This window comes from Anoplolepis gracilipes, chromosome 5 (assembly GCF_047496725.1).
Source record: "Anoplolepis gracilipes chromosome 5, ASM4749672v1, whole genome shotgun sequence".
Lineage (NCBI taxonomy): Eukaryota > Metazoa > Arthropoda > Insecta > Hymenoptera > Formicidae > Anoplolepis > Anoplolepis gracilipes.
Window position 1 is genome coordinate 4399048 of NC_132974.1, and position 18932 is coordinate 4417979.

The 18932-nt window shown below is 37.4% G+C and overlaps 1 protein-coding gene across 9 annotated transcripts in view; it reads left to right on the plus strand.

The window, feature by feature from the left end:
- LOC140665776 (uncharacterized) overlaps nt 1-18923 on the plus strand; it is a 30757-nt gene extending 11834 nt beyond the window's left edge. For 2 of the 9 annotated variants that reach the window (XM_072892306.1, XM_072892308.1), the window contains exons 2-15: nt 7033-7319; nt 7612-7888; nt 7966-8385; nt 8489-9092; nt 9225-9400; nt 9541-10484; nt 10865-11047; nt 11129-11282; nt 11366-11556; nt 11673-11843; nt 11933-12095; nt 12176-12362; nt 12446-12549; nt 13695-18923. In XM_072892306.1, the coding sequence (XP_072748407.1) occupies nt 7110-7319; nt 7612-7888; nt 7966-8385; nt 8489-9092; nt 9225-9400; nt 9541-10484; nt 10865-11047; nt 11129-11282; nt 11366-11556; nt 11673-11843; nt 11933-12095; nt 12176-12362; nt 12446-12549; nt 13695-13744 (3834 nt within the window). In that variant the 5' untranslated portion in view covers nt 7033-7109 and the 3' untranslated portion in view covers nt 13745-18923. Of the gene's footprint in view, nt 1-2720; nt 4645-5976; nt 6163-6694; nt 6715-7032; nt 7393-7611; nt 7889-7965; nt 8386-8488; nt 9093-9224; nt 9401-9540; nt 10485-10864; nt 11048-11128; nt 11283-11365; nt 11557-11672; nt 11844-11932; nt 12096-12175; nt 12363-12445; nt 12550-12722; nt 12858-13694 lie in introns of those variants that run through there. The other 7 variants (XR_012046654.1, XM_072892304.1, XM_072892302.1 and 4 more) reach the window with 7 other exon arrangements.
- The last annotated feature ends 9 nt before the right edge of the window (nt 18924-18932 follow it).

The following is an 18932-nucleotide window of genomic DNA, read 5'->3' on the forward strand; positions in this document are numbered from 1 at the left end:
CCGGCGAAGCGGCAAATCCACCACACCGTGGAGACTTACGAGTTCAAGAGAATGTACTTGATGCGATATTCATACTGTGATTAATATCGCGATGTTTATGATAGTAAATATGTATAGTAGTACGTATATAACACAATGAGGAAAATTCTATATGTAATTTCTCTGCCACTTAATTTTTGCCACATATAATATATATTAATTATTATATTGATTTCTCGGATTTAGGATTTGACACATTTCCTGAATAAAAACATAATCGAATTACTGAATTATAAATGATTAAATACAAAACGTGTTCCGCGAAGTGAAATACAGGGAAACAAACACGGATAACAAAATTGATTCTTTATTTGATATCAAATATGTGACTTTAATTTAAGAAAAATTAGTGCGATAATTATTTAAAAAGATATTTAATAAAAATTGCAACACTTGCGACGAACGATAATAACATCGATGTTTTTTTTTTTTTTTTTTTTTTAAGAAAACTTAATTCAAACTCGTTCAGAAGGATCTGTTGTCATTCTAAAATTCTCCAGATCTCTATTTGATTGAAAGTGTTGCATTTGGTAGACTTAGAATTTCAGAGAATATCTCGGTATCGGTTGTCGTTATCGGTTAATATTTGTCACAGTAGAATTATCCGATATCTAATTAATTACGGACTTTGCTTCCTGCGACGGGAGGGAAAATCACGTCGACTTCCCTTCCTTTATCTCTCTCTTTTCTTCCTTCTCGCGTCATCTAACGCGCTGTCGGTCTCGTCTACGATCGATTTATATAACACAGAGGAGTTTTAGGGTCGCGGGGGGGAAAATATTTGTGCGGGGAAACCGAATGTCATCGTTGGTAAACCAAGCGCCTCCTACTCGCGCTCCATGAATTCTGACAAAATCGTCGTAAGACAATATGACTTTTATATCTGATTTGATATCCCTTATAGTCTCGATGATGATCGATATATGACAGTTTCAACATTGCTCATAAAAAATATTATCGTTTTCTCGATCGATCTATTTTGAGAGATTCGTTAGCCTTGAATGTTTAATTTTACTTATCAATATTAATATTTTCTTTACCAGTGTTTAATGTTTTATACTTTTATATATATTAGGTTTATTTGATGTTATTTCAATTTAGTTATTATTATTATTATTCATAAATTTTTTTGCTTATCAGATATATATATCAGTTAAAATCAGATATATATATATATATATATATATATATATATATATATATATCAATTAAATGAACCGATGTGATTTTATGCGTTATACTTTTTGTACAATATATTTGAATCGATATCTGGAATTTTTTTTTTCAAACGAGACACCCAGTATTATTCCAGGGAATACAGGGGTGCACGACCTAGTTACGGTTGGGCGTGTTATATGGGTCATAGACAACATTCGCACTCGGCTACACGTGCGCGCGCACACGCGTGTCGACTGCACTGATTCACGGGACTAGTAATTCACGAATGTGGGACGAGAAGGTTTTGTCACTTCGCTTTCGTCGTTTTCGTGATTAAAAAGATATTTTGCTTAGATATCTAAGGAGATATTTTGGCGAAACATCTTAAGATTTCGTTTTTTTGTCGAGAAATTTTGTAAATATATATATATATATATATATATATATATATATATATATATATATATATATAATATTGATAGCACACATACACATACATATCTTTTTTACTTGTATATAAGATTAAAATTTACTCGCAAACGAAATGATATTTACTTTGACTACAAAAACTTTGTCTTTTTTTCTTTTACATAGAAACTATGTCAATTTTGTTTGTTGCGAGGAAAATATGATTGTGACAGGAAATTAGATTGAATGCTTGATGATAATTTAGATTCAAAGCAAATATAGATTTCTCTGCGACAAACTACATAGTTGCTCTTTTCTGAAAAATATTCTTATTATTTATTAGCAAAATTTTAATTAGTCATTCGAATTTCTATAAATAATCGATTACATATAATTTGATTATTATACTCGTCCCGTCCTTTCTAAAATTTTTCCATCAAGCTAATAAAACTTATTTAGTAAGAAAAAAAATCAGAAAATACTAGTATCATTTTATTATATTGAAAAACAATTCAAGTTTTCGTATCATAATTCAACAAATTCGTATAACAAATAGGAATAATGTCTATAAAGCATTAACGTTTCGTCGAACTAATTGTCAGAGGAACGAAAATTCACCTAACACGGTTCTTTTCTAGACCAACAGAGTTCCCCGATGTACACCGCACGGATTACACGCGCACGCGTGCATTCGGTCGACACGTTCTTCTGTCGTTCTCCTTCTCTCTTTCTTATCTTCCTCACGTTATCGCCTATATCTATCCTTTGTCACTATTTCCCGCGCTTTGCCATCTCCTTCCGACCATCTCCATCTTTTTCTCGCATCTCTTTTCTCTGACATCTATTGGCAATGACGATGTCTTTGTTTTCGCTCCCTCGTCGCTTCTTCCGTTATCGCATCTCTCCTATCTTTATCGTTCTCATCACGATTCTGCATCTATCGAACTAGAGAGAAAGAGACGACAGATGATCTTCTCTCTTTCTCGCTCTAACTTGTACATCACTCTTCTCACTCACTCTCTCTCTATATCTATCTCTTTCTTTCTCACACACACACACACTCTGTCTCTCTCACTCCCGCTGGCTTCGCGATATTCTCGTTCCCTCCGACTTGCCACCCACCCCCTTGCCGCTCTTCGTCGACCCGGGTGAGCCGCGTCGCGCGCGCCTCTCAGTCTCTCGCGCAAAGCGGTCCCGCGGCGACGCGATATTACACTCGATAGATATTGCGGCTGGTCCAGGTTCTTCTCTTTCCTCGAATCGCGCTCGTTCGCATCTTCTGTTTCTATCTCTCTCTTCTCCATTGTTTCTTGTTTCCTCCTTCAGGAATCGCATCTCCTTTTTTTTTTCTCTTTCTCTCTCTCTCTCTCTCTCCTTATCTATCTCTCTCTTTCTCTCTCCTTCTCTCTCTTTGATCTCAGTGAAATGCACGGTACACAAAAGAAGAGAAACGTGGCAGCACATCGGACTCCGCGCGCGTGAGGAACGCGATCGGTCGGTGCGAGAGGGAGAGAGAAGCAGAAGTGTTCTGCTATTTTCGAGGCGCCGCGGAACCTTGCCAAAGCGTTCTCGAGTCCGAGAAACCAACAGCGAGAATCGCGACCGGAAGGTCACGCGATGATCCGCATTTCCGCTCGATCGGTCCTTGGGAGATCGTCGATCGACATAAAATATCGCCGAGGTGCGCGATCTCGATATTTCGGAATGCATCGTCTGGGCAGGATATGACTTGGCGATTCATCATCAAAAATTTGGCATCGATATAACTTTTCTGTCATTGATTTTCCGATATCGATATAACTTTTCTGGATGACGAATATCTCGTGAGATTGTGTGATCGGCGATAAGGAAATTAGAATGTGATAATTCCGGAGTCGTGCCCAGAAATAATTCGTCAATAATTCTAGTGCCGTTTAAACTTGGATTGTCTATCGACAGGACTATATTAAACGATTAATTAATCCTGTCCCTCGAATAAAATTTTATTATTTTGAAACGTAAGAGATGATGAGACTACCAGAGAAAATTGGATACTCGGCTGTAATCCCGAAACAACCACTACGTTTACATTTTTTGTCATAACGAAACCTGCTCATCAACTTATATCTCTCTAGTGGAGATTTTCGGTGTTCATCATATTTCCCGCTCGCGGCAAAGGTCGAACGACGATACCTTACGAGCGCTTTTACGAGCGAAACACGACCTACGGAGATTCCCGCGGTAATAGTTGGATAATCAACAAAGAAAATGAGAGGAAGAAGAAAATCCACACCTCCGTAGATCGAATCGTGCTCCGATCGATGAATCGTTCCGATCGCGTTACCTTTACGAGGCCAACCGTTTATCGGCTGTAAAACACACGCGTCTAGCCGATAGTATATAGTGCTTCACAAAATTACTTTACGCACATGAGATAAGACCGAATATCGAGAAGAAGAAGGAAATTGATGAAAGAACGAAATGAACTAATCATATTGATAAACACGAATCGATTTAATAATGAAATAAATAGCGCGTTGATCAGCTGGGTCAACTATTAATGTAAATGCGAAGAGTTATTTCATAAAATTATAGACAAAAAGGAAAATTTTGAGACGTCGATCAGCGAAATTCGATCGGTAGGGGTTTACACAAAAGTTCAGTTGAATGAAGACGAGACGGGAATAGATGAACGATGTGCATGTCGATTGATAACCATTGAGTACGCTGGAAACGTCGAGCACAACGACATAGAAGAAATAAAAATAAGGAAAGAAGAGAGATTGCGGAGAGAGAAAGAGAGAGAAAGCACAAAGGAAAAAAAAAAAAAAACGGGGAAATGTGACGTGCGTCCGATCGACGACGATCGAGAGCGGCTTGTGATCGACACGTCGCGGTCGAGAATGGAGGATAAATTTATCCACGTCGCGAGAGGAATGCGGCAGAAGCGACGAGGAAGAATGTACACGCACCGTAGTCGCATTTCCGATATAAATTTAACGCGATGATTCGCGTGCTTTCGCAATTAGCCGCTATGAAGACTACTGAACTTAACTAGAGGTTTGTTTGGACAGAGAGAGAGAGAGAGAGAGAGAGAGAGAGAGAGAGAGAGAGAGAGAGGGAGGAAGGGAGAATTTTTACTATCTGGTTTATTTATCTGTGATTTGCAAAATTAACAATAATTATTATTATATATATATTTCGCCTTTTCATAATAATCTTTAAGCAACTGCGTTTTTATAAACTTTTACAACACTTAATTATAATTTAATTAGTCTTCCGGAGCACAAAGGAGACTAAAAATTTCCGTGAACTTTAATTAGTATTTATGAGAATGTAGTGCTACGGCGATTAATTTAATAAATTTCGTTGGAAACGTTAGATAATATTGTGCAAAAATTAATAACGTTTGACTGTGTTAGCATGCCGATGCCTGTATCACACGTGTTATTAGAATTTATATAGAATCATTTTATTCACGCGGAATATATTTATCGCTTTATATTATATAGAGCATAGTTATCATATATTGGCGATCGAGTTAATTTCTCGAATACTGGAATATTCACGCTCGGTCAAATTATTAAACTCTTTCAATGATTCAGGGAAACATCGCGTATCGGCAAGTGTTAATTCTACCCAAATATGTCAAATTTATATAGCGAATTTATTCGCTTACACGAGGATTACACGTGTAACGATTTCGTAATACTGTTAAAACATTATATATGATAATACTGCTCTCGTAATCATTTTCGTTGCGCGTGATGCATAATAATGTACCGACAACAATACACTCCAGCCGTACAATTGTCATATGTGCTCGTAAAGAGTAACTCCATCATTTAATAATCGAATAACGTCCCGCGGACAAATGACTCATGGAGTAACGCTGACCTATAGAGAAGCTCATGATTCATAGCTCACCTTTGCTCACGTAATAATTATCGAGAACTTTACATAAAGATACGATAATACAACGTAGCTTCTGTTATAATTGATAAGAGAAATCATTTTTTTTTTTTGTAATATTTTTTCACAATAATTGTATACGTTTAATTTCTTTTCTTTGTGTCAAGTAACGCGTGATTGTTATATTAGCAATATGCGAATTTATTTAAAAATAGCGTACCTTTATCTTGCAAAGATTGTACGATAAACATATATGGCATCTTGTCACGCTGTTACATCTACGCGATAAACTAAATTCTATGAATTAATCGATTAAACGAATCATTAAGCATGTGCGATCACGCGAGCTGGTACAGATTGATATAATATCTTGCTTTTTATTATTTTAAAATGTTTGTTAGCGTGCGCGCGTGTGTTACATTTTTCTCTTTCTTTTATTTTTGCACGAGATCGTCACGAGCGTATTGTGTCTGCTTACAGAGTGTACAATGTCGGAAGGTGGACGTGCAGTGATCTGGCTCCTAGTATCAGCCCTTCGAGCTGCACGCCACCCGAAAGATTCACGTACTAACTACTAATTGCACCTGCGTGTTGAATCCCCCACCAGTTGCAGGATACTGCACCCCGTAACCCCATGACGCATTTAACACATGGCTCGTCTGGAGAGTAAGTGCCTCTTTCACTGCGCCCGCAATTTTTGCGCGTTTTTATGCGTCAATCCCATCGCAATCGGTTCCGTAATTTATCGCGTATATACGCTACACACACGCCTGAATACGCATACATCGATACAGAAGAGAAGTGAAACGATCATGGATCGCGTATCGGAAGCCTCGATACTTTCTACTTTACGGCTGATAGTGAGATCGTTTATCGATATAAGACAGTATATTGACAGTATGAACGCACCTCTTTGTACACCAATATCGATGAAGAAAATACTTTTGCTATAGAAATATTACCGGTAGCCACTGCTCGTACACGATAGTCGCTTCTTAATAGCACATTAAATTACTTATCTTGCATCAATTGATAAAGCATTGATAAGTAATTATTTATTTATAATTTATTAATTATTTATAAAGGATTATAATATATATAAGATTCAAAATAATAATGTGACCAATAAAAAATAGACTGATTGTCAAGGCCGCCGGATGTCTTTTTTATTACAGATTTCTCGGGCGATTGATTTGGAATCGATTTTTCTTTGACGAGGTATTTATAGATATTTTAGTTTTTGAATAATTAATGATACAGCTTCAACAAAGAAAATTTTACATATATAGATTTTTGTTTTAAAAATAAAAAATTTAACATTTAACATTTAAGATTACAAATAATATGATTTCTATATATATATATATATATATATATATATAATAAGATTTAATAATAATATACAATATTAAAAATAAAATACCTCGTTGAGACTTCGTTTCCATGTTGCCAAAAAAAAAGTCAGACATTCTGTCAAAATTTTCTTGTCAAAAAGAAAAGTAATGCGATTGCGGTTTACGCACTCGATGATTCCAGTACCAAGCATAGTGGTGTATAAAGGAAGCAGGTCGCAAGATCGACCTGAAAGTCCCACGGTGGTGGTGCGAGGAGGAATGCCCTCACTGCCATCCTCCAGACAAGGCCTCGGCATAAGTGGTGGCTCCGGGGGTGGTGCGCTTCACCAAGACGCCTTCGAGTCGGATATGATAGACGGGAATGCCAACGTCGGCACCTCCTCGGCAACGAACACGTTCCACCGTCCTCCCTCGTCTTGTCCGCCGCCCGACAAATCGGACACCGAGAGCAAAAACTTTCGCAATCGGGTGCGTGTGCCATTAATCGCTGCTAGATTATTGCCTCACATTTTGCTCGTTTTTCCTCATTACGGGTTTCAAGGTACGTTTGGAAAAAATTATTAAATTAAAAATTAGTTCAGACGAGCTGTAGGTAAAGAAAAATTTGGAATCGTATTAATAATTTATTCTTTTTTTAAATATATATCCATGTGATACGTAATTGAAACAATTATTTAACAAATTGATACGTACCGTGCGCACCATCACATATACAACAATACGCTCTGCTGGCCGTAAGCGAATGTAATGATTCTTGCAGACAAACACGAAACTGAAACTGCTGGTTAGAAGCCATGCCATGAGAGAATCGACGTCTCCCCCACGGGAGCCACACGGCAACGGTCCACCGTCGCCGCACAGTCCGCAATCAGTGGACGGTGAGAAGAAGATCGTGTGCAGCCTCTCGCCCAACTCCAACGGTGCCAAGCTCAATAACAACGAGTCCATGTTCAATAGCAATCTCGGTCCTGCTCAATCTCCCAAGCAAATGCGTAACACAGCGACTTCGCCGACATGTCGGACACCGTCGCGAAATGGTAAACAAAAACACGATTTCTTTTTCGTTACACGTGAAAAGATTCGAGAATCTTTATCTTTGAACTTGGTTTTACAGGTCAATCTAGTCCCTCTCAGATACACTCACCAAAGAGCATCACCTCTCCGACTAATGGCAATAAGTTGGAGAATCATCGCTCCAAGTTTGCGAGCGCGAATAACATTCAGAAATGCAATAACTGCGTGAAGAACAATCAAAATGAGCGACCGGGTTTACTACAAACCCCAGTGTCGCCATCCAAGTCTGGTCAAGCGTTACAGCATTCGCCGAAAAGCACCAATCTCGCCCCGAGCGCGCAGAACAATCAACACAAATCCGAGCAACGCAGGCCGAATACGTTGAACATCTGCAATAATCAATGCTCGGCGCAATGCGGCAACACGCTCTCGGTGAGCAGGCCCGGATCCAGGCACAAGTTAAGACATCAGAATTCTTCTCAGGGCAGTTACGACAGTGCGTCACCATGTCTCTCGCGCGGTACGTTATTCAAAGGATGTATAAATATGTGCAAAGCTGTTTCTTTCGATTCTCTTTGGCTTTTGATCATTTTTACTATTATAAGTTTTACATTTATTTACAGATAGTAGCACGGAATTATATACAGATAGCACAGGAATAGATCTTGAACAGTTCATCGCGGAAACCATAAACCGTAATCAAAAAGATCGCACGGTGCTGCTAAAGATTGAGAAGGATCTAATTGACTTTGCGAGAGACCGGCAGAAAGTTTCTCACAAATTTCCAAATATGTCATCGTACAACAGGATGCTTGTGCATCGAGTGGCAGCTTATTTTGGCATGGAACATAACGTGGATCAGTCGGGCTTAAGTGTTATCGTTACGCGAACTAAAAATATGCGAATACCGGACACTCGTTTTAGGGAGCATATCAGGGACGACATGATTCTGTCGGAGGAGCCGCGAAGAAGTATTTTAAAACGGGATTCAAGTTCGTTCGAAGACAGCTTTAATTTCAAATCGCCAGACAGGTTATCGGGCGATTATTGTCGACGCAGTAAGAGCTTTGAAGAGCGAGAGGAAGAGTACGAGCGTGCCAGGCGAAGGATATTCAAGGACAGCAGTGGAGAAAGCAGCGAAGTCACATCTTGGCCGTGGTCTTCGTCGGAGAGTTCGGACGTCTCGGCGAGGTATCGTTTGTTACATCCTTCAGATCACATAATAAGGTAAATCTGTTTCCACATTCGCATATTTAATAACTAGTTTTCGTAATAAAATTTGTTAACAATTATATTGAAATATAAATAATTTATAATTTATGCAGTATATAAATAATTAATAATTTATGAAATTTACAGGCATAATCGACTACTAAAAGGCGAATCTTTTGACGGAAGAGATTCGTTTCGCGGCGCGGTATTGCGTCCATCCGTTTCTAAGTCATTTAGTTTTGGTGGATACACTAAAGGCATGTTATCAAGAGGGGACAGTGTTACGTCCACACATAGTGCAGGAGCTCGCCTCATGAAACAAGGTAGTTGCATGTAAATTTATATTAAAATTGATAAAGATTTCAATATAACCATGTTACGATGTATTCAATATATCGATGTCTCCGTTCATTATCGCTTTAATCATCCGATCATATGATAATCATAAATGCTCTTAATACAGATTCGGGGGCCAGTATGTGTTCACGTTTGAGTCCGAGTCGTTCAAGCAGCGGCTACAAATCACAGAGCCAGCGCAGTGATGCGACGATATCACCATCTCCGTCGCCCTCTCCTGTACCAGCCACCATGATGACGTGTAGCCACACTCAAGTATCTAGTCAAGATCTAGCCTCGCCGGAGAACGGCAGCCAAACGGTCATGTGGGCAGTTAGTAGTTTGTCGAGTGTGCCACCCGGCAGTATAATAATAAATCCGCAGACCAATCAACCATGTACAAATCCGGACGGCTCGATCTATCGCTATGATCCGGATAATCCACCAAAGTTTTATACCATCGAGAATGAGAACAACGCGGTGTCGTCCGGAATTAATAAGCAACAACATGTAGAATCCACCGAGCCGTCTAGAACGCCGAGCGGCATTTCCAAGAATGACAGTAAGAAGCGTTCATCGCAACCGAAGATGAATACCGTTAACACATCTGGAACTCAAGTGACAAACACAGCGACGTCGCCAAGCCTACCGTTTACGCCGCCGCCACCGCCACCTCCTCCCCCTCCTCCACCTCCTGCTCCTGTTCCTGTTCCTGTTCCTGCTCCGCAAAACCCATCCATTCCGCAACAGCAGCAACAAGCGCAGCAGCAGCAGCAGCCACAGTCGCAGCAGCAAAGTCTAGTCAAATCGTCAACAACAATGCAGACGTGTAGTCATACTAACCAAATAGCTCAGCAATCGTACGCGACCTACGTACCTACCTCAGAACCGTACAACCAGGGTGTCTATCCGCCTCCTATGGGGCAACCAACTGTGATGATGGCGCCTCATCCGACTCAGGGTCAAGCAAGCATGCAGAATGGCGGTCAGGGAGATATTGTTTTCAATCAGAATCAGGTCTATGCCAATTATGCGGTACCTGTACATCAAGGACCAATACCACAGTCAGGGGTAAGAGAGTGTCTTTTTAGAAAATTAAATAAAAATATTATATAGACTGAGTATACATATCAATACAAACATTTAAATGCGTTAGACTTGTTTTGAGTTAAAGAGACAGACAGTCGGATAAAATATTGTTCAATATATCGGATAATATTATTGTGCAATGCGCTAGCATCTATTATTTAACAGTGACTATTTGCTTTCTGACAGATCTAACAATATTTTTATAAAAGAACACAAGATTTTCTTTACATCGATTAATTGTAAGTCTTCTTATACATCTTTATCTTCATAATAATATAAATAATCATAAATAAGTTTAGAGAGAGAAGAAAGGTTTCTCATAACCATTTCTTAAAGAAATCAACAATAATATGATTGACTAGGATGTCACCGAATTATCTGGGTATTTCTTGGGGATGAATATCTATGATCAACGTAGCAGCGGGGACAGCCATCCGACAACTCCACATTCTACGTATCCACAACCACCATCTGCGAACCAAACCATACAGAACGTGCAGACGGTACAACCAAATTATTGGCAACCATCGCCAAATCAAATACCAGTACGAAATTTGAAAATATTATCCAATTTCTATTCTTAAACGTATTTTTATTATATATAAGCAAAAAATGAAATTTTTCAGCCTCAACAAACCATGTACTTTATGCCTCCACCTGGAACGGCTATCTCCGTCAGTCAGAATCCGGGAGATAGGCAACAACTACATCAGCAACAGAGGTTTCCGACGAATTATTCTTTCAACACACAAACGATGACGCCTCCGAGCCAAACAAATTGTATGTTACACTATTCGCGATCGTTACATCTCCCTCTCTAGTTTTCACATATTTTATATAATTAATGCTATATATTTTTTTAGCTAATTACGTGGGCAGTTACCCGGTACCTTACAATTCAATGCCGGCAGTAACCCCAACACCGGGTGATTATACGTATCAACCTCCGGTCCATATGGTTCCTACGTATTATCCGCCAGGACAACCGGCGATGCAACCGCCGCCCGTAATGTACAGAGTACCTACACCACCAAATACACCGACGTCCAGTCAGGTAATCGCTTAATTATTAATATTAATATTAATATTAAACGTGATACTACATGATGACACACAAAAAAAAGAAAGAATTGCATTAACAAAGTGTGTCCTATTTGATAAAATTGATAGATACCTGGTATGCCATTGATGTACGTCAACTCGAGTAGTTATGCGGCTCCGACAATGGTATCCGGTGGAACATTTGGCCAGGTCGCCCACAACGGCACTTCTCCGGCGCCGCCTAGCGCATATATGGCACCCACGCTGGTTCCCAATCTCGTCTTCAGGCAAAACGTTCCTGTAAGGATATGATACACAGTAACAATGTCTATCTCATTTACTAGTTACCATGAAACTCTTCATTAAGAAAGATGTTTTTATTAACAAAGGTCGTTCCCGGTGTTCGAGCGACAACGCCAGGTAATTCCCAACGAGCTAGTCGGTCGCCAACTCCAGCGCATGAGTTCTTCGGAGGTGGGAGCGGAGACAGAAGCGCACAATCTCAACCACGTTACCCACTGCCAATGTATCAGGGTGTCCATATCGTGCAAGGTAATTTTAAATGCGGCGTGTATTCATTTCAAATCGTTTTTTTTTTAAATTGTTGTTTAAATTAACTTTAAATGTCGCAGGGGATATGAGATTGATGCATCCTGGCGTACCAACCAACCCTCGGTTGCAGTATGCACCAGTATCATCACCGCCTGTTGTTCAAGGTTGCCCGCGACCGTACAGGCCGCCCTCTTATTCGTCTAACACCTCGGGGGCTGGCACGCCGACTTCCTTCGATGGTAGAAATCAGAAGATTCGCAAACAGAGGTAGTCTTGGAGCTTACGTTCTGTTCTCAGTGTGTAAACGTCACTTCTTCTTGATAAACTTATGTGCTCGTGAACCTATTCAGGTCCAAAGTAATGTCTTTGCCACCGAGCGGCGCACGGCCCAATCTCTATCAGGCGCCTTCCATGTCATCACTCTCGTCAAACGTACCCAAAGATATCAGAGAAGGTATAAACAATTAACAAAAAGCATAAAGAAAGAGAGAGAGAGAGAGAAAGAGAGAGAGAAATTCGATGTTCGCTCAATACGTCGCTTAAGATTTAGTTACTTTCTGCTTTCATTTCGCTTATAAAGAATAAAGTATAACACGATTTTGACACAATCTTGTCTCCCCTTAAAAGCAAAACCTGTGGAAGACAGTATGATATAAGGTACAGAACTTTCGTATAAAATACTACACACAGAACACAGTGTCTTCTTTGTACGATAGGGGCTTCTTCACGCGTTGATTCATCTTTCTCGATACTTGTTTTTTGGTTCGTATACAATAATATACTGGAAAGTAATTCCTACTTTCGTAAATTCAATTTATTTATATAAACATAATTTGTATCAATTATATAATCTTCTTGATTTGTTGCTTTGCAAATAAAAATGTTTTGACAAAAAAATAAATTTGTTTAAAGGCTGTAAAATTTTATGAAAGAAAGTAGGAAATATAATCTTTTCATTGCACACATATGATGTATTTCATTATCGCACTATATATATGCTTAAACACAACGCGCACGGGATAATATCTTTATCTGCTAAGAAAATGTTCACAGAATTGTTTCTATCCAATTTTCATATAATTATATCAGTTTTTTTCGTAAAAAGTATCTTACTCGATATCATCAATTTGAAAATTGGAGAGATATGATTCTGGGATGTTTTCTCACGATACATATCGTCCTGATGACACTGAATGTATTCTTTGCACATCTTTTTTCACAGTTTTAATATTGCTAACATGATATTTTTTATGCTTACTGTCGCACTCAACAAGATACAAATAATATAATATAATTAACTTTGTCAAGTCGACGTCGAAGAACATATTGTTCTTCTCACTCTTTCTCACGTCGACTATGACCATATACGATTAAAGTTTGCGTGATGCTGTATAAATATATTATTTCTTCTTATAAAACATACTTTATATTTATATAGACTTACGAAAGCTTCTTTTAATGAGTTAGAGTTAACATATTTACTACAAGTCTTCTCTTTATTTTAATAACATCTGTTTATTTGCATCTGAATGCGATTTATTTATATTAATATGTCTAGGAAAATAGAGATTTACTCCTAAAAAATAACATTTTTTCCAGGAACGGTAAAGGTGACGATTACCCGTCGGAACCAGTTGGTACAATTTTGAGTAAGCGGGCCGGTAGGATAACATCCCTAATATAACGCGAGTCACAGTCCTGATTATCCAACAACCAAGATTAGCAATCTACTTTATTATTCAGAATTAAATGTGTGTGTGTGTATGTGTACACACACACACACACACACACACACACGTGTATGTGTGTGTGTCATATTAATTGCCCTAAATTATTTAAAGAGAGTCACAGAAGTTACTGGGATACAATGCATATATGTGTATCCTAAGTAAAAAAGTATAGCGGTGAAGATAGTATACTGTAACGCGAGCGTTTGTTTTCTTTTTGGATAACGTAACAAAAGACGAAATTTAATCATTTTAAAAAACTTTTAGTTGCACTGAGTAAATCTGAATTATTATGACAAAAGAACACTAGTAAAGCAAAAAGGAACGAAACGTAATCACATGCTTATGCTCAAACGTGAAAAAAGAGCGAAAGATAATGGTGTACCGAACAGAATTACTGGACAAAATTTTAATTACTATTACAATATATATATATATTATTATTATATAGTATATATATATATATATATATATATATATATATATATATATATATATATATAATATTATACTTGAAGATATTTTAACTGCGATTTTACAGATACTATATGAATGTGAAATTTACTTTTAAGAAGCATTATTAAGGTCAAATAAACGCGCGAATTTTTCGAGGCGGTCGTCACGACGATTGCTGGCCGCCGAGAGAGAATACGTACGGTGAATATAATAAGCTAATGTACAAGAAAAAGATATACTTTACTGAGTACGTTTACAAGAAGACATGCGAGTCTCTCGACATTAAAAAATCGTATAATCTACAAAAGAAATATTTATATTATCTATTTATTATCTGCTAATTTTTTATACGCGCTGCCATCGCATCGGTCAACGAATGTTGCGTTAATTAACGTCGCTGCCCATTCCGAGTCCATTTTTTGAAAACAAGTTGTTTGCTACCTCAGCATAATATCGACGAAAATTCTAAAAATTATTCACGCGTTGACGATGCCATCTCTTACGCTTCTCTCTATCACACGTATCTATTGTACATGTGAATAATGAGAATCTTTACTACGCACTACGTCTTTGCAGGATATTTACATATAATTTCTATAATATATTTGAGTATATTATCTCTCTCTTTCTCAAAAATTTCTATTTTATTTTACAAAAACTAATGTGTACGGATTTCGCAAGGAAAACGAAATAGCTATCAAAAAAAAGCAAATTTAACATTTTACACGATATTCTGTAATATTCAACTCAAGAAAAATATTTCTAATCAATTATCACAACTCACGATTATACCAGTGAAAGCACCACTGATTAAGTTAAATGTAAATATGTAAACGTATTCAGTACACATACGGTCTCTATGTCTAGTTTCGAGTAGTAGCTAAGCAGCGAGAAGCCATCACCGCCTGAAAATACTATTTATCCTTGCAGAAAAAGACGACCAAAATAATTTTATTTTTTCATTAATTTGTTGCATTTAATACATCGTTAGATTGCTTTAGCTCATTCATAATTATTAATCGTCTTGAATGTTCAGTACAATTAACTAGAGTTTTTTATACCTATATGATTCGTCTTCCAACATGCGCAGACACGCTTCGTAGATCTCATAGAATCATGTTCTTTATTCTTAGTAAAACGCAACAGATGTGCATTTCTCGCATACACGCTCGTTTCAACGAAATAAACATATACATTCATATATAATATATCAGCAGCGGTGATGGTGACACGCAATAATTAATAACGTTTCCGTCTGTGAAAATTAGGCGGACCAACGCGGACAAATCTCGCGTCACTAAAATATTATCGCACAGTATCGTTTTACTTTATAAAACGCGGATTAAACTACACAATTCTCGCAAGATCGAGTAATAGTCGCAAAAAAATAATAATCGACCGTTTAGTCGTTACTTTGTAGAGTAGAATCACGAGCGTGAACACTCGCGGGGAATGTCCACGTTGCTCTGCGATACAAAACCAAGTGGAATCCATCCAGAAGCTTCGCTTACGGTGATTGTATTTCAGAAACGTAGGTGAAGGTGTGCCTATCTTTTTATGAGAGTTTAAATAAGCGAAAAATCGCGATATATATACGTACACGCGAACTTATCTATCTAGCCGGGTGATATATAAAACAACGGGAAACATCACTTTTTCTTCGTGAGAAAGTGTAAAATAAAGATTTTAATCTCGTTATAGGCTTAAAAAAAAGAAACGAAAGAGACCTGAGCATATATTAAGTGAAAAAAAATAGATTCCAGAATACTTCAATTATAAAGAGATGGGCGCACAACTATAGTATTTAACTGTACCTAACGTCGTCGTAGTGATTAAAGCAAAAGAAGAAGAAAAAAAGAATAATCGTACCTATTAAAAAAAAGCAGTTCACGTATCTCTTACGATAATAATGATAAAGATGAAGACAAAAAGAAAAAAAAAACTTATCGGAACCATCAGACATTGAATCGCCATCAAGTATCGTCCGACACCTCGGCAACTTTCATATATTTTCTAGATGATCGATTCGTGCGATTTGCCAAGTATTTCCTATGTCCTGATAAGGGAAGTAAATAAAAAGATCTAAGGATGTGATATGACAGTATACAGTGATACAATATCGCGCGGACGTTACTTGTTAGGCCATCGCTTTTCTTCTTTGCGAATAAACACAGACGAACTAGAAATTCGCGTAAACGAATGATGAACGATATCGTATTTAATTATTTCTTCGTTTGGTTACGACACTTTACTGTGTACATTCGATATCTAATTCAGAATCGCGTTATACACGGATCCTCTTTAAGTTAATCTCCATCAATATCTCGTTTATTTATACTTATATTAAGACTCTTGGTTCCCTTTGCAATTATTGAATTACGATCACAAACAAAAAAATCATATAAATATTTTTTTATTTTGATTGTTTAAAATAGATTAAAATATAAAAAATATATATGAAACTTTTTTCTTTTCGATTCGTGAATTAATAAGCCACTTCATATCTTGATCGATTGTCACAAGATTTATTTTCGCCGGAAAATGAAAATTTTTATACATGTGCAGATTGAGTTATATGAATGCTTACTAATTCAGGATAAGAAAAATGCGGTTTGCGATATATTTTATCCATTCATTATTAAATACGAGTGGTGATTTCAAGAAATTAAATTTATTTTAACATGTAATGCAAGAAACAAAGAGTCTTAAATATGTAAAGCAATCTCTGTGTCTTTTAGTTATTGCTTAAATATCGTGTTGGAGCGTACTGACGATTATTCTCGACATCTACTTCGGATTTATTATAAAAAGATAAAATGTCGAAAGAATTATCGTGCGTACAGTAAAAATGTGACGAATTTTTCATTACTGTCAATCTCGACTGATTTTGTAATTTCCTCTCCGTACATTCTAAAGACCGAAAAAACGAACGAAAAAAATGAATAGACATAACCGAAACAGTTACTCTTCTCGATCACACCGATCGAGGATAATTCGCTTTTAAGAAAAATCTTAAAGAGAACAAACGACAGAAGAGAACGGGTAATATAAATCTCGTAAGCTTGCAAGACACCTCATATTCGTTTCCTACTATTTTTGTAATGCGACGTAAGACGATTGATAACGGCGAGCAATAAATCGGCGTAAGACGGAAGGATGATTAGAATGACGTAATAATTTAAAATAAGAAGAAATGAGATTACAATTACGCAAAATGTAACTCTCTTACACGAGAATTGTCATCTCTCTTTTTCTTTCACCACGTTTAGATGAGTCCGTTGATTTGGGCGTCCCTTTAACGATTGCTAAATATTATACCTTATTCTGTGTAACAATTTACGAAACAAAATTGTTCGTTTTCTTATTTGTTGTATATCTATAATATATCGATAGAACGTGTGAGAAATATCAGATACTGACGTTTTGATGCTTCTCACTAAGGATGCGAGACGCGTGCATTAGAGCGACATAAAAGCAGAATTATCTCAATGTTAAAGCGAGGCATCGTATCGTTAAGCATATCTTTGCCACATTTGCTTGTCTTTAAATCTCAGAGCGAGTAGAGTCCAAGAACCACCCGGTGGATATGCTTGACATTTAAAACTGGTCGCATTGGTAAGTCGGTTAATATCCTGATGAATGAATTGGCGAATTCGTTGATAAATTGCACAATTTTTCTCGTTCCATATATTCTACATAGAATTATATATAGAAAAGTAGCCAATCTTTCATCCAGGATCCAAAAATATTTCCGCATTCTCATCTGAACGGGAATATTATTCTCATCCGCCGTTCAAATTGGGGTTGAATTGTAATTGGCACAATTTCACAATGGAATTTGCAGTTGCAAGTTTTATCTGGTTCCCGTCTCTAGATGTCAACTGCTGCTATTAGAAATATAGAGAGATTTATTAGCTTTAAATGATATTGACGAGACCGATCTTGAAAGTGCAAAGTTAGTTGGATGACACGGACAAGTTGCGAGTATATCGACATGTATTTTTTTGCGCATACCGTGATATATCAGAGTACGTATTATAAGGATGAACCAGTGGCTGTGCCTCCGATGCTTAACAATGTACTTTACCGCGATTGCGTTCTTTCCTATTTCGCTAATCCTATATGATAGAGAGCGATAGCTTATTACGCCACTCGTTGCTTGTCCGAACGTCCATTATCGAACATGTATGTACAATGCGACGACGTGTGTACAAGAGATATATAATTTATATTTATTAAATAAGATATATATTTCTCCTGCGAAAATGGACAGATATTTCAAGTATATTCACCGATTCGGCCGCACGGAGCTTAGGCGTTAAGACGATATGATCTTAGTCGAGAGGAAAAATAAAGAAAGGAGCGAGCGAATTGACGAAGTGAAGAAGAACCGACCTGAATTATCCGTGTGTAAATATAATTGCGAGGGTGACGAGAAGAGAAAGCGAAGTAATTGACAATTTTGTGGCGTAAATAAAGAGCTATATTATTCTCATCCGAAATGCACAACATCATAGAGTCGGAAAAATGTTTGATATAGAAGTCATGTCAGTCTAATTATATTTCTTGTTATATTATATCATATTTTCCAAAAACGAATTATATATATAATTCAATAAAAAAAGAAGACACTCTCGTTTGATAATTTGCCGAC